General features: G+C 40.2%; 1 protein-coding gene across 1 annotated transcript in view; it reads right to left on the bottom strand.

Moving 5' to 3' along the window:
• Positions 1-992: 992 nt before the first annotated feature.
• reck (reversion-inducing-cysteine-rich protein with kazal motifs) overlaps positions 993-15,203 on the bottom strand; it is a 49,182-nt gene continuing 34,971 nt past the window's right edge. The window contains exons 17-19 of the mRNA XM_062441950.1: positions 14,272-14,427; positions 1,080-1,717; positions 993-1,012 (exon numbers count right to left, since the gene is read on the bottom strand). Coding sequence (XP_062297934.1) covers positions 1,496-1,717; positions 14,272-14,427 — 378 coding nt within the window. The 3' untranslated portion in view covers positions 993-1,012; positions 1,080-1,495. The remainder of the gene's footprint in view (positions 1,013-1,079; positions 1,718-14,271; positions 14,428-15,203) is intronic.

The following is a 15,203-nucleotide window of genomic DNA, read 5'->3' as shown; positions in this document are numbered from 1 at the left end:
AATTATTTTTGAAATATTTCCAGTTTAGTATATTCTGGAATTTCAGGCTCAAAGAATGTCATTTAAGGGGTTTTCATTGTTTTCAAATATAAAAATGGGTCAGTATGTAAGGGTTAAAGTACATATAACTTGTAGATAATGAGCTAAAATAACACCAGTACAGTAATTACACTATTAGTTATGTTAAACAGTTATGTAGTAGTGTTAATTATAAAGTTGCTCCATTAAGCATTTATCCCTTTACGTTTTGTGTGCATTGTGTACTGAATGAGACTTTCTGAACACCACGTCAGTTCAAACTGTTGCCAGGTTTGTTTTGGAGGAAAGCTTTACGTCATCAGCTAAAACTGAGATTTAACACAAGATTGTCTTCCATCCTCGATCAGAGCTGCTTCACTACACAGAGCCTGGACTCCTGTTCTATTTCGACTTTCTGACAGACTTTGAATCATGTCAAATTTTTTTCTTTTTTTTTTTCTTTTTTGGTCAGTAGTTAAAACTGACTGTGGAGGCTGGATTAGTTTTTATCTGAGCTGGCTCAGTCCATGAGCATTACACTAACACTGCTGAGGTTAGAGGTTCAAACACTAGGTCCATATACACCTCACATGTATATACATTATGTACTGTGGTACACTTTACAGTCTGCTTGAAGAGTGTCATTTAAATGTTGACCAAACTCCATCTAATACATGATTTACACTGAATAATGGACCAACAAACCAACAAAGTCTGGACCTACCGACACCAATCTGCTGTGTGTGTGTGTGTGAAAGAGAGAGAGAGAGAGTGTGTGTGTGGATGTAGGCATAGGAATTTTGAGTAATTTGTTAGACAGTTGTGTTCCCAGACAGGGATGTTTGGATGTTTGGTCCTCGTCTGTCTCCGAAATCCATTCGCAAACACACACACACACACACACACACATAGAGCACAAGACAGAGTGACTCATGAAATTTAACAGCTTTCGGAGACTAATGGATAAACACTGCTGGTATGAAGTCAAATGCTTCTTAAAAAAGGTCACACACACACACACACACACACACACACACACACACACACACACACACACACACACACACACACACACACACACACACACACACACACACACACACACACACACACACACACACACACACACACACACACACACACGCTTCACTGGAGGAAAACCCAGTGAGTAACTCATCCACTGAATAATACTGTTCATACGAAAGCTTTCCATAATAATAGCTTTTCCACCGCCTTGATTGTTTGACACGCAGGTGAGTCAATAGAAATGATTGTCGGAAGACGTTGCTGGGGCTTCTTCTTCCCGCTCTGCGACCGCCTGAACACACTCACCTAATGACACCCCCCATCATCTCCAGAAGAGAGAGAGAGAGAGAGCGGGGGGTGGTGGAGGGGGTGAGTGGGGTGGGGTGGGGGTTGGGGGTACTTTGGAACACTTAGTTAGTGAGGAAGAGGCATGGAGGTGATAATAAAGCGTTCAGAGCTGCTGGAGGCCAGGAGCTGCAGCTACAACAAGGCCCAGGAGGAAGCACAGGCCGAGGGGCAGCGGGGAAGGTGGAGCCCCCCCCGAGGAGCGAATGGAGGAGGTCTTGATCTCGGAGGTGAGGAAGGCAGAGAGGGGGACGTGGGAGACCAGTGTTGGGCTGGCATAGTTGATGAGGGAATCAATCTTCTCGGCCTCCTTACTGCAGGCTTCGATCTGGAAAGAACAAGAACACAGTCAACGCTCTGCTCTCTGTTTCTTTATTGATCTTTATTTCATAGTTTAAATGCTTTTACTAAAAAATGGATGTCAACAAATCATCATCATCCACCTCTTATGGTGCACATGTTTCGTTACGTGCTATTGTAGCAGTTGCCCTTAATTTATCTGAAGGAGAGTTTGACCCTCACAAAGCATTAAAAAAGAAGTCTTGGAAAGGTTTGAAATGTGTTATTATCCTTTAGCCTATGGAATGGATAAGGTTTATTCTGTGTTTTTTCTTTTTGCCAACACATTCTATTAAAATATCAGCCTCAAGCTCACTGTGTGCAACAGCTGGTCAGTGTAGTTTTTAATCAAATGTTCAATGTTTCCTCAAAGCAGGAGGAAATGGTGGATGTTTGAGGATGGTGTGTGAGGGATGGAGTCAAAATACACTACAGTGTGTGTGTTCATAGTGATAAAAGGTCACCAAGTGCAACTGTGTGACACATTGGTGGGTTTTAGGGTGTTTCAGTTGCTTTTCACACACCAAAAAAAATTGTGAACGTAATGCATCACTGAAGAATGTTAAATGGACTGTACTTATATAACACTTTTCTAGTCTTTGGATCACTCAAAGCTCTTTTACACTACATGTCACATTCACACACATTCATACACTGATGACAGGAGCTACCACACAGGGTTCCAACCTGCTCATCAGATGGAGACTAACATTCACATACATTCACAAACTATTGGAGCAATTTGGGGTTAAGTATCTTGTCCAAAGACAAATCAGTACGTGGAGTGGAGGAGCCGGGAATCAAACCACTGATCTTCTGATTGGTGGACGACCTGCTCTACCTTCTGAGCACCAACCTGCCCAGTATCAAGAGGGCAACACTCTTTATTGTAAATCCAGGTTGGACATTCCTCTCCTCTCATCCCTCAGTTTATACATCCTCGCCTCCTCTACTCACGTCTTAGTCCCTCCCACCTGAGAGGAGTGGAGGAGGCAAGGAAGAGACAGGAGGAGAGAGGAGTCCAGGAAACAGCCTTTTAAATAGCCGTCATTTTAAAGCTTTATCAATTTAAATAATACCATTGGCACAGCTGCATCATCTATCCATTGTTTTCTTATAGTCTACGGCTGTATTTTATCATCTCTCATCCATTTCACATCTCCCATTTCCATCACGTCAACAACTAATGGAGAGAGAGAGACACTAACTATTACAAGAAGACAGCTATAGTGTGTTCCCTGTGGCAGTGGCATCAGCTGCAGCATGACATGCTTCAGCAGGAAGAACAGCGTTCCCAGCTCTGGAAAGCGAAAATGCCACCCTGCTTCAGCATGAGGTATTTATGACTGCTTCTGTTCAAAGTAGGAGGTTTGTGTATTCCAGATGCATCGCAGCTGCCGAAAAGCCTCCTCTCTACTCTCTAGATGCATTTTAGGAATTGACACAACTTTACACAAGAAATAAGAGCCCCTTGGTTCATTCTCTGCTTAGCTGCTAGCCACCAGAGCTCATTTGTGAGTAAACTCAGCCCACCTCCTCTACAGGGTCTCTGTTGAGGTTATTTTGGTTCACACCTGAGTACGACTGCTGTGTTCAGATCTGCTCAAACTAATTATACAACAGAGGGAAAACCAATACCACCAGACTAAACAATTCAGCTTTGAAAACACTCTTAGAGGAAATGAACATCTTTGAGTTTTGAACTGTTAGTCAGACATAACCAGCAATTTGAGGATCTTGGGCTCTGGGAACTTGTGAAAAGCACAATGTACATTACTGACATTTCATACACCACACAATCAACTGAGAAACAGATAACAGATAATTAGTTGATTATGATGATAATCATTAGTTGCAATGTGTTTTTAACAGTGGCATTTTTTTCTTTATCAATACATGTGGTGTACTGTGCACATCATCTGAAGTTACACAATAACAACTGTACCACATCACAGCAACCTCCTTGAGGCCAGACATGGTGCTTACATCTGCATCTTCTAAGCAGGTGCTCCTAAAAGAGCTGACTGTCCCTTGAGAGGACCGCAAAGAAGAGGCAAATGAAAGGAAGTGGGAGAAGTATCTAGAACTGGTGGAGCGATGTTGGAATCACGGCTGGAAAGCCTGCTGTGAGCCAACTGAGGTAGGGTGATGATGATCTCAGGAACATCACTGATGATGTGTCCCAGCTCATCCTAGGACTTGATCATTAAACCAAACTATCTGAAATTGTTTTTGGACGACAATTAAGCTATATAGCACAGAGGAATTAACTGTATGATTCAGGATTAAATGTTGAATTTATTTTTATATATATGGACAAAAAAAGCATGAATGAGTGAGAATTTTGAGTGTTTTATTCAATACATAATGTGCTGGACAGTTATTAAAGAAACAAAGTTTAATTGCACAGATGTGATGAGACATATAGAAACTTTGTGCTGCAATAATCTTGATAAACCTGAGGATGAAGAGTGTTCACCTCTAACTGGTAACTAACTGAAAGCACAGCAGGAGAAGCTTTAACCACACAGACTGTTGTATGCTTTGAGGTTTTTCATCCTTTTTATCCTTGTCTATTTCCCACAGTTCCTCTTTTGTATAAATCCAATGCCATCTGTGAGAGGTTCATGTTGCCTCTGGGTACTTTCACCATCTGAATCTTTTCATTCTATAGAAACATTGAGATGTGTTTATATTAAGGATTTATTAGATACAAATATTAGAGGGCTTTAAATAATGCCGGACCATGGTCAATGCACTTCTGGGCCGCTGCTACGTTTGTGAGCCATCATGGTTAGAATGTCTTTGTTTGATTCATTGCTCTGCAGCAGTGGATCTATCTCATCTCCTATTCTCTGCAGTCTCTACATCTGCCACATAGAGAGCCTCCTCGCTTTTTCAGTTCTGGCTTTGTATGAGGGACTCTCAAGACACTAACAAGGCCAAACTACAGAGAGTGATCACCTTGGGGTCCGAGCTCAACCCCTCCAGCTGCTCTCTGACCAGAGTGTGGCGCTACTGATTCTCCACATTTCAGCCCATAAAGAAGAAGCCTGAGAACCAGTTTCCAACCACATCGACATAAAATATGTACTTAGAGAAATAAACCACACAAGTGTCTTCACAATAAAAAAAAACGCTACTCGATAACAATGAACAAATATTCATAAATGAGGTTTCAAGTGAAAATAAACAAAAAGCAACTAAATAAAGCATGCAGGTGTTTGTCTGCAGGCAAAAACTCTAACATGAATAGTACTAAGATCTGCACTGATATAGTATTGACTCAAACTAGGCTCCAGAGCGCTCAAATCACCCTCAATCCAAAAGTGAAGAAGTCTCAACAAGGTCTGAACACATCAGAATTAGAGATGTCCGATATTATCGGCCGATATTTACTTAAAAATGCAATATCAGGAAGTATCGGTATCGGGTTTTTATAACCGATATTTGTTCTGTAGGCTTCAGCATTTCCGATTACTCCTCCTCGTTGTCATTTTCTCTGTTATGTTTTCGGCGAGTCGCCTCTGTGACGTCACCGTCAGAGTCTGGTGGGTCCTATCTGGGTCCTACTCTGCTATGAGCCCCTTTCCACTGAAGGAAAGAGACACAGCAGCTGAGAGGACCGAGTGAGAGGACGTTCCTGTAAAGGTCCCGCCTCCAGAAACGGGGCTTATGTCTGTGGTTTGGAACTATTTCCAAGTGTTCCCTACGGATAGTAAATTTGTAATTTGCAATCACTGCAAAGCAGCATAATAAATATGGCAGTGCCATATTGGCACTTTTTTCCATAACTTAAATTGAAGTTGTTCTCTTATTTTGCACAGACAGTTTACATTTGGAAAGCCATGTTGCATTTATGTATGTATCCAGTGGGTCATCACAATAAAATTAGGCATAATGTGTTAATTCAACAATAGGAGATATGTTATGTTGTAACAGTTTTGGTGTAAAAAGCCTGCATATATCGGTATCGAGTGATATCGGTATCGGAAATTAAGAGTTGGACAATATCGGAATATCGGATATCGGCAGAAAAATCAATATCGAGCATCCCTAATCAGAATTCTGCTAAAATGAGGTCTGCAGTAAGTTGAAGGATCACAATGAGCTGGGTGTGCAGTTCTTCACCTCACTTAAGACCAGGGAAAAGGGTGTCACCACATCCTGACTGGCCAAGAGGGGAATGCACCCAGTTGCTCTCAGAGCCAAAAATAAGCCTTTTCCCAATATTAGAGATGGGTATATTTTAGAAAATGACGATACCAGTACCAATCCAAGTACCATTAAAGTGATACTGACACTAATAGAGTACTTTATTAGATACCTATCACACATTAGGTACACTGTCTTTTATCTGGTGTAACAGGCGTGTAGTGTAGACACACTATAGAGCGTTTAGGTTGCATCATGGCTGCTGAACTCAAATTAACCAAGACTTCACCACCACAGACAGGTTGTAGCTGTTGTGGCAGTGGGCCAATCATATGTTGCATTAAATCGAGGAACGCTTGCATTGATTGGCTGTGAGCAAGTCCATACACATTTTCTAGCTCTGGGTGCAAAAAGGATGGATTGCAGGTATCGTTTGACGGGAGACGTTTCCATACTACTTGGTATCCATTTATTTCTGTTGATACCTTAAAAAGGTATTGAGTATTGATACCCAGCCCTATCCAATAGAATAGGGGACCCAATTGCACAAGTCGTCCCAATCAACAAGTCCAACATTTTAAATGTATCCTCAAAAGTAGCCTAAGACAGAGCACACGCACGTGCACACACACACACACACACACACACACACACACACACACACACACACACACACACACACACACACACACACACACACACACACACACACACACACACACACACCTAGAATTACTCTTTTGGAAACATACCTCCTGTCTTTTTTGTAGTGACACATTGACATGTGGACTGGAGGAGCAGGGAATCGAACGGCTGATCTTTCGATTAGTGGACGACCCGCTGTACCTCCTCAGCCCCAGCTGTTTATTATCCATGGTGATGTTATACAACTTCTAACTTCTAACTTCTAACCAGCTAAATTATAATACGTTACAAGTTATTGAAAATCGAGGTGTGCTCAATTCAAAGAATCTTTATTGCCACATTAGGTCAGAAATCTATATTGCCAAAGCAGTACGGATGATTATTAACTAGATCTCTTTTTATCTTCCAGCTAAATAAACAGGTAAACATCTCCACTAAACTCCAGTCTGTGTGGAAGCCTGTCTGACTTCACACCGTGCACATTTATGTCTGGAACTGCAGATGATTAATTGTAAAACTGCCCCGTCCTACAAGTGTGCTTCATTAGAGCCTCATATAGCCTCAAGGGAGAAGCTGAGCGAGAGAAGTGCTGCAGGTTTAAAATGAATGTGGGCGTGAATCAGCCGTGATGACAAGACAAGAATTCTGAAAGGGAATGTTTTTCCTTTCATCCTAAATGAGCATCTAAAATATAGCCTAGGAAGGAAACGGAGGGTGTCGGGGCTATTTGAATAAATTTCAACTCAGGCAAGCGCGCACACAGCGAGGAGACACAAGCAACACTGAAAGGAGTCAAAAAATCAGGTTGCATAAATCTCCTCCCATATGCTGTGTTTATTTCCCCAAATATTTTCAGCAACATTACTGCGATAATAAAGGCAGTGCAGGGGGGAAACATCTGGTGGGAGAGTTGCTTTTCTGTCCACCTTACTACTTCTATCAACCTGTTGTCAGTGGTAAACAGTGATGTATTTTGTGTGGGTGCTTTTCACTCAGCTACTATGGCTACTGGATTCCCTCACACTCTTCCTCTGCTCTCATTCCTCTCAGCGGGGAAGTGAGGGAAAGACATGCGGACAAAGAGATTTCATTCAAACAGGATGCTCACTACAGCATCATTTTTAAGGAGGCAGCTATAACAAATGACTCGCTGCATCTCGACAGGAACAGTTAACAATAATTATCCTATATCCTACTATATTTTTCCCAAATGAGCTATGATGCACGTGCAACAGAAAGCCAGTGAACAGGAAGAAATCAGAAGATTTTTGGCTGTTGAAGAAAAAATAAAAGTGATTCAATCATGATTCAGCTTCTACACATATGACATATTTTCAGTGTTACATATATTTTAACTAGGGCCAGACTCATATATCTGCCAGCCGATATTATCTGCCGATATTGACCTATTACACATATATGTTGTCGAAAGGAGCCAGCTGAGGTGGTTTGGGCACTTAGTCAGGATTCCTCCCTTTAGTGGTTTTCTGGGCCCTGGGGCAGACCCAGAACACGCTGGAGGGATTACATATCTCTCCTGGTCTGGGAACACCTTAGGATCCTCCAGGAGAAGCTGATGAGTGTTGCTGGGGAGAAGGAGGTCTGAGGTTTCATTGCTCAGACTAATGCCACCAAGACCCGGCCCTGGATAAGCAGCAGAAAATGGATGGATGGATGGATGTGTTTTGTTCCATATGTGCTGATATTTATATTATTATTTTTATTCATAGCTAATTATAATGTTTAACTTCCCAATTAAGTTTAATGTTTCAGTTCACTGATGTCATATTATAGTCTATAAAAATAAATAAACATCATACACATATAAGTGTACAAGCAACGTCGTCGTTAAGTTTGCTGACGACACCGTGGTGGGACTCATCTCGGAGGGTGATGAGACACCATACAGGACTGAAATCCAGAGGTTGGTGGGGTGGTGTGCTGAAAACAATTTGGTCCTCAACACATCAAAAACCAAAGAACTGATTGTGGATTACAGGAGGAGGAAGCCTGTTCCTCTGTCCATCTGCATCAACGGGGAGGTTGTGGAGAGGGTGTCCAGCTATAAGTACCTTAGTGTGCACATAGATGCAGCACCAACACCTCAGAGGTTTTGAAGAAGGCCCAACAACGCCTCCACTTTCTGAGGATCCTCAGACGTGTGTCAACCTAAAGAGGGAGCTACTGACAGTTTTCTACCACTGTTCCATTGAGAGTGTGCTCACCTACTGCATCTCTTTGTGGTTCGCCAGCTGCACCACAGCACACAAGAAGGTACTTCAAAGGGTCATCCAAACTGCCTAAAAAAATCATCGGTCACCCTGTCCCCTCCCTGGAGGACCTCAACAACACTCGTTGTCTTAAGAGGGCACGCAGCATCTTGATAGACAGCACACACCCAGGACACCATGTGTTTAAGCTACTGTCCTCTGGCAGGAGATTCAGGGCTTTAAAATCACACACAAACAGACTGAGACAGTTTTTTAACAGGGCAATAACAATACTAAATGTAAACATGTGACATGACTCATCTCTATTGCACTTTTTGCACTGAACTGTTACTTATTTACTATTCGCATCAATTCATGATTCCCTTTTATGCACTGTTACTTTTGTATTTATTTTAATTTATATGTGATTGATTGAACTTGCTTGTTTGCACCGGAGGGGACAGTAGTCCAATTTCGTTGTACTATTGTACTTGGTATGATTGTGCAATGACAATAAAGATTTAATAACATTTGTGGTATTGATTTTCTTGGAATTTCCTCTTAGGTACAAATGGAGTTTATGAGTGATTCAGATCTATTGTACAAGTCATGAATAGATCATCTCTAGCTTTCTTCACAAGTAAGAAACACTTCTTTGACTCACAATTAAAAATCCTAATCTGAATTCATTTTTAAAGTTTAAATGTACCAAAATTAACAAAAAAATAAATATATAACTAAAACAAACTTAATGAAAAATGTATATTCTATTTACGATATTACATGGCTGCCAAATACCTTTTCTTTTTTTTTTTTCTTTTTTTTAGATTTCATGATGTTTTATTGGCATATTTTGGTAGCAACTTCTACATACTGTCCAGCTGACAGAATATAATACTCTGCTCTTATCTCTGTGACTGTCACATGACCATCCGCTTCAAATCACAGAGTGCACCTAACTTCATGTCAGAGCATTCTCTCTTTATTTCTGTCACAGTGCAGAGCACATTTTCTAACTGTTCCAGGTCTACTACATTTATTCTGTGTCTGTCTACTGATTTCTTAATACATACACACATACACACATACACACATAACCCAGATATGTGTTCATAATATCTCACATTGAGACATTAAGGGGTAAATGCTTAGTAAATCTAAATGACCCTATATATATATATATATATATGTATGTGTGTACAGCAGGGGTGGATCCTGAATGAGCTGGTGTAATAACGTTACAGTCTATCTGGGACATCTTAGTGGTCTGAGGGTTTTAGACGCTGACTTTGTAATTTTGAAACCTCCTCTAGTTTGAGTCTGACCGAGGACATTTTTCGCATGCCATTCCTCATCTTCGTCTCTCCTCATTTCCTTTTTGTCTCTCTAATAAAAAAGTATAAAAATGCCTACAGAAATACTATAATATGATAATATGATGATAATGATATTATCTGTACAGTATTGGACACAAATAAAATCATGGAGAGGATGAGCCTATTTGTTATATAGTCATATTAACATAAGCTGTTTTCATCAGGTCTGGACATTTTATGGAGTTGTCCTTTAACACATGTAGCACAGAGCAGGAGGTTGAATCAGGCACAGTCGCACGTACTGGAAATATTCTGTTATATTTAAATAAGGGGTGCAGGAGGCAGGATGTGATGTGAAAAGTACACCACGGTTGTAATTTTATACAAAATACAAAGGCTTTTATTTTCTGAGGAATCACAGGAAGTCCTCTTTGTTAGCCTGGCCTGTTGCATTTATCCAGCGCCAGTCACATGAGTTAAACAGCAGCTGTGGATGAGAGAGGAGTAGACTGCTGGAAGTCATAGACGTCATATTTAAGTTTATATTCTGCTTGTTCGACAGTAGTTTGATAAATTGCTCGTATCATCATTTAGTTGCGCTTATGGGAACGAGCAGTTGAAGCTGACTTGGACATTATACAGACTTTGCTTCAGGGAGCTGACAGGATAAATTCTGAAAATGTAGACATACATCTCATCTGAGTAACGTCTGGAAGTTTTCAGGGTGGAAGGAGCTATAAATGCTAAACCAATATATATTATATTATATTTGCTTCCTTTGCTTTAACAGGAAGTACGTTTATATTCCAACAAAACATCTCAGATCTAAACTGAGACATAAAGACAGGAAAGAAACTAGACCACTGAGGCCAACCATTTCAAACTCTCTATGCCTCTTTTCAACATTTTCAACTTTTTTTTTCTTTGAGAATACTTGATATGATGAGGTTCCTGTTCATTCACGGGGGCAGATGGACCTTGAGTTAAAAAAAAGACGATAAAAAAACCGAGATAAATCTGCGCTGTCTTCGAACTGGTGCGTTCCTCCCACCAGCCATGCTTCTGCCACACACGGTTGATTTCACAGTTCGACACATGACGCAACCTTTCATGGTGATACAATGCAAGAATGTGAGGGGATCTGTTTGTGCTGGTGTTGTGTCATTTGAAAAAAAACACAAATCCAATGGTTTGGGAGTACAGGGTTCGTGTTCACTTTGTTCTTTAAAAAGAAAGAAAGTGACAACCCTGTTTTCCCCTGAAGAAATCCTCAGAGATGATATCTGATATATTAAGTCAAGCTCACCTCTGATGCAGCTGGTATTTACTTTGTTACAAATGTTGCAGGAACTCAACTTGAACTATTCTCTTCTGCTCGAATAGATGTACAGTAACAATCACAAGTTTGGACACACTTTCTCATTAAAGTGAATGGAAAGGTCCAAACTATTGAGTGGTACTGTACTGTAAATACACTAAATGTTTCTTGCCTTCATTTCTTTGTTGCTCTCTTTTTCATCCTCTAATTCTTCTACTAACGTGTGAATGAAGCATGTTCGTTGCTTTTGGCCATGAACTGATTGTGGTCTAAGATTAGATTCCATTGCTACCAGCAGCAGTTAAACAGCAGCCTGAAGACATCTTAGCTCCAGATAGAGTGAAGCTGTAGTGTTTTTAACCCACTTAACTGGCTGACACACATAAAGTGCTTCCTATCAGAATAACCCAACATGGTCTTCTTTCATGACTTAAAGCTGTATTATCAGCTGAAAGATGACTTACAATGACAATCAGTTAGATCACTTCTGTAAGGCCACAGATAAGAAAGGTCTGTTGTACCTTGTGCACACAAAGCTTTCATACTGTAATAATGTGAAGCCTTAAATATGAAGGCAATACATTTACTGATTGCTACAAACATTCATGTTTCCTTTAGAGTGAATTAACTTCTTCATCTTCATCTTCTTCTAGTGCCATTATCAAGTCAAAATGCAACTTCATCCAACACTTTGGTTCATAAATACCTGCAAATGTTCTGATTTACTCTGTTACTGTGCTAAATGCCAGAATGTTAACATTATCATTGTGAGCATGTTAGCATGCTGACATTAGCATTTAGTTCATAGTGCCAAAGTACAGCCTCATAGAGCTGCTAGCATGGCTGTAGGCAGTTCCCTCATAATGTGGAAGAAAAGAGATAAAAAAAAAAAAGTAATAGTAACATCCAGACACTTCCCATCCCTTCCCATTAGAAGTGGAACCTAGAGGTCAATCTTTACACAGTAGCTATTTCAAGATACATAGTTGCACATTGAGAGTCATCAAAATACCAAATTTGGTTAAATGACGATGACATACAGTACCAGTCAAACATCTGGATACACTTTGTCATTGAAGTGAATGGGAAACTATCCAAACTTTTAACTGATACTGCATGTATGACCAACATTGAAAACAGTGTTATAAATCCTATAAGCTACATGATATTAGCTGATAAAGATATTGGCAATAAGTTACCTCTAGTTAGGGTTTGAAAATGTAATCTGTCCTATTACTTGTCAGTATTGTTTATAATAATCATCCACGGCAAATAAAAAAAAGATGGTAATGAAGTGGACAAAGGTGAAGTGAGACACTGAAGGAGACAGATGCTTGCTCCCCCTCACTTTACCACAGTAATCACAGCAAGCATGAATATTTATGTCCAGAAGGACTGAGGTGGGTAATTAGCAGAGCTAAGCATGGCTGGGTTTGGCTGTTGCTTCTGTTTGTGTGTTTATCAATGTTTGTGTGTATAAGACTGGAGCGCTGAAAAAGCTCAAAGTCACACAATTTGGAATTTTAACGTCATCTGTTACAATAGGAAACAATTTAAACTATATATATAGGATAATATTTATGATATTGATGTGTTTTTCAGTTCACATAGTAGAATTTGCAGATCTTATTAGCTGAGGGTCTTGGCACTCACTGTGCACATGTTGCTTCGATGTTAGCTGGGAATGTGACAATTATGGTCAATAACAGCTGGTCAATAACAGCAGTATTTTTTTTTAAACTGAAATTTTCCTGATATTAGTCTAAAACTGTTCCTGAAGCTGTTTAAAAATCACTATGGAAAATGCATATCAGCTTGGGAGGAAATCAACATCCCCTGGTACAAAGTCAAGCTGAAGTTGAAGCTGATCCATGACGAAGAATGTAACGTACATGATCTTGAAGCAGTGAATATTCTCTTTGTTAGTCATGTAAAAGTAGGAGCACTTTGGTTCCAACTAGTCATGCGTCTTTAAAAATGGAATATACACTTTCATTTTGAAAGGTTCAGCAACTTTTAATCAAACATTTATATCAAATAATACTCAAACAGAAGGAAATAATGCATTTGTTGGGGACTATTTTCAGTGGTGGATGAATCTACATTTGGTGCCTGGTGAGTATTTCTGGCAGGAGGATGGTGTGTGTGGGATTGGATCCAAATAAGTTACAGTGTGTGTGTTCATATTAATGCAACAGTGTGGCTCCCCGATGTGTTTAATAGTTTTTGAACAACATTGGAGCTCTACAGCACAGAGGAATAAAATCTATCAGGCTGAGGATATACACATTTTTTGTTGATCTGAACATGAGATTTGTTGACACTAAGACAAATACAGAATATTGACAGCCTTTAGTGTTCATCACATGTTTTACAGGTGGGATTAAACTCACATCTGTTTATACAAATACAAACAGATAATGTATGAAGTTTTTGTTACACAATTTAGTCAATCGTCCATCTCAGAGTCAAATTTGTCCTCCGTTTTTCTTAACAGGAAATAATAGAGAAGAATAGACACGAAATAAATGTCACTACGAAAAACCTTCAGTGGAGCGCTCTGAGTCTCATTATGCACTGAATTCTGTTTTAGACACTTCAGATGAATGACTTTAGTCAAGGACGGAGTCACACAGAGGCAGGATATTGCCTATTTGCAGCTAATATCTTGCCTGTCTTATCAGCTTTGGCCTTCATGACTTCCTTTCACTATAAACAGTGTGTGACCGTGTACCCAAATTATATTCACACACACTCAGCGTGATAAAGAGTGATGTGTAACACAACAGCAGCAGCAAAACACACAAATGGATATTCCCAAACTGACTAAATGACTGGACCAAATGTGTGTGTGTGTGTGTGTGTGTGTGTGTGTGTGTGTGTGTTTGTGTGTTTTTACCTGCAGGGGGGTGGGCTGCTGGTCCACCGGGGCGATGAGGACCACCAGCTCGTGGTCGATGCTCAGGTAGCCGAAGACGTCGCACTGCGGCACCGACACGTGAAGGCGAAGGATCTGCAGGACGCCGTGGACCGTCACCGGCCGGTTCTTATTCAGCTGGACACATGAACGAGGGACGGGACAACATTAAACCAACGAATGAACCCGTGAATGAAATTTGCGTCCGACTCTAAAAACTAAAATAACCCCAGGGCGGTTTTGAAATGCCGAAAAAGTAACACTCTGTATGTTTGGTGCATTACTTTCTGAATATTGAACACAGCTCCAGAATAAATGAGAAAAAACACAGATAAGTTATTAGTCACTATTCAGTGTCTGAATGTTGGTAATGAATAAAACAAACTGTAGCCCTAGCTTTTCACTTCAACTCTATTTCTGGTGTATCTTATCAGCTTCAGGTCAAATCAGCTCTGCTTGTGTTTGGTATTAGCAGGCTTAACGCCGCTGAGTCTTTACTATGACGTGCCTGTGCTGGCAATTACAGCCAAGTTGACTAACAGCCAAAAAGAGGTTTTGTTGTATAATTAAGCCGATCAGAACGAAAAAAAGTTGATGTGAAGCTAATATGAAGCTTCAGTCGTCTGAATGAGTCAAATCTTCATCTTCTATGTTTCAACGTTACAGTGTTTTTAGTACCAAAGTCTTTTTGTTACTATACTTCCACCACAGCTCAACAGGGAAACACTAAGAGGGAATTTAATGCTAAAAAGACTGCTACTACAAAAAGTAGTACTACTACTACTGTAACAACTACTACTAGTATTACTACTGTTACTATTACTACTACTCATAAATAAGGTACTACTACTACATTTACTTTAGCACTAAGTAAATGTGTCAGATATCACTTGATGTGACTCAGACTGCTGAAG

Source organism: Scomber scombrus, chromosome 20, assembly GCF_963691925.1.
Source record: "Scomber scombrus chromosome 20, fScoSco1.1, whole genome shotgun sequence".
NCBI classification, from domain to species: domain Eukaryota; kingdom Metazoa; phylum Chordata; class Actinopteri; order Scombriformes; family Scombridae; genus Scomber; species Scomber scombrus.
Note: the sequence above shows the minus strand (reverse complement) of the source record. Positions and strands in the feature narration are given on the sequence as shown.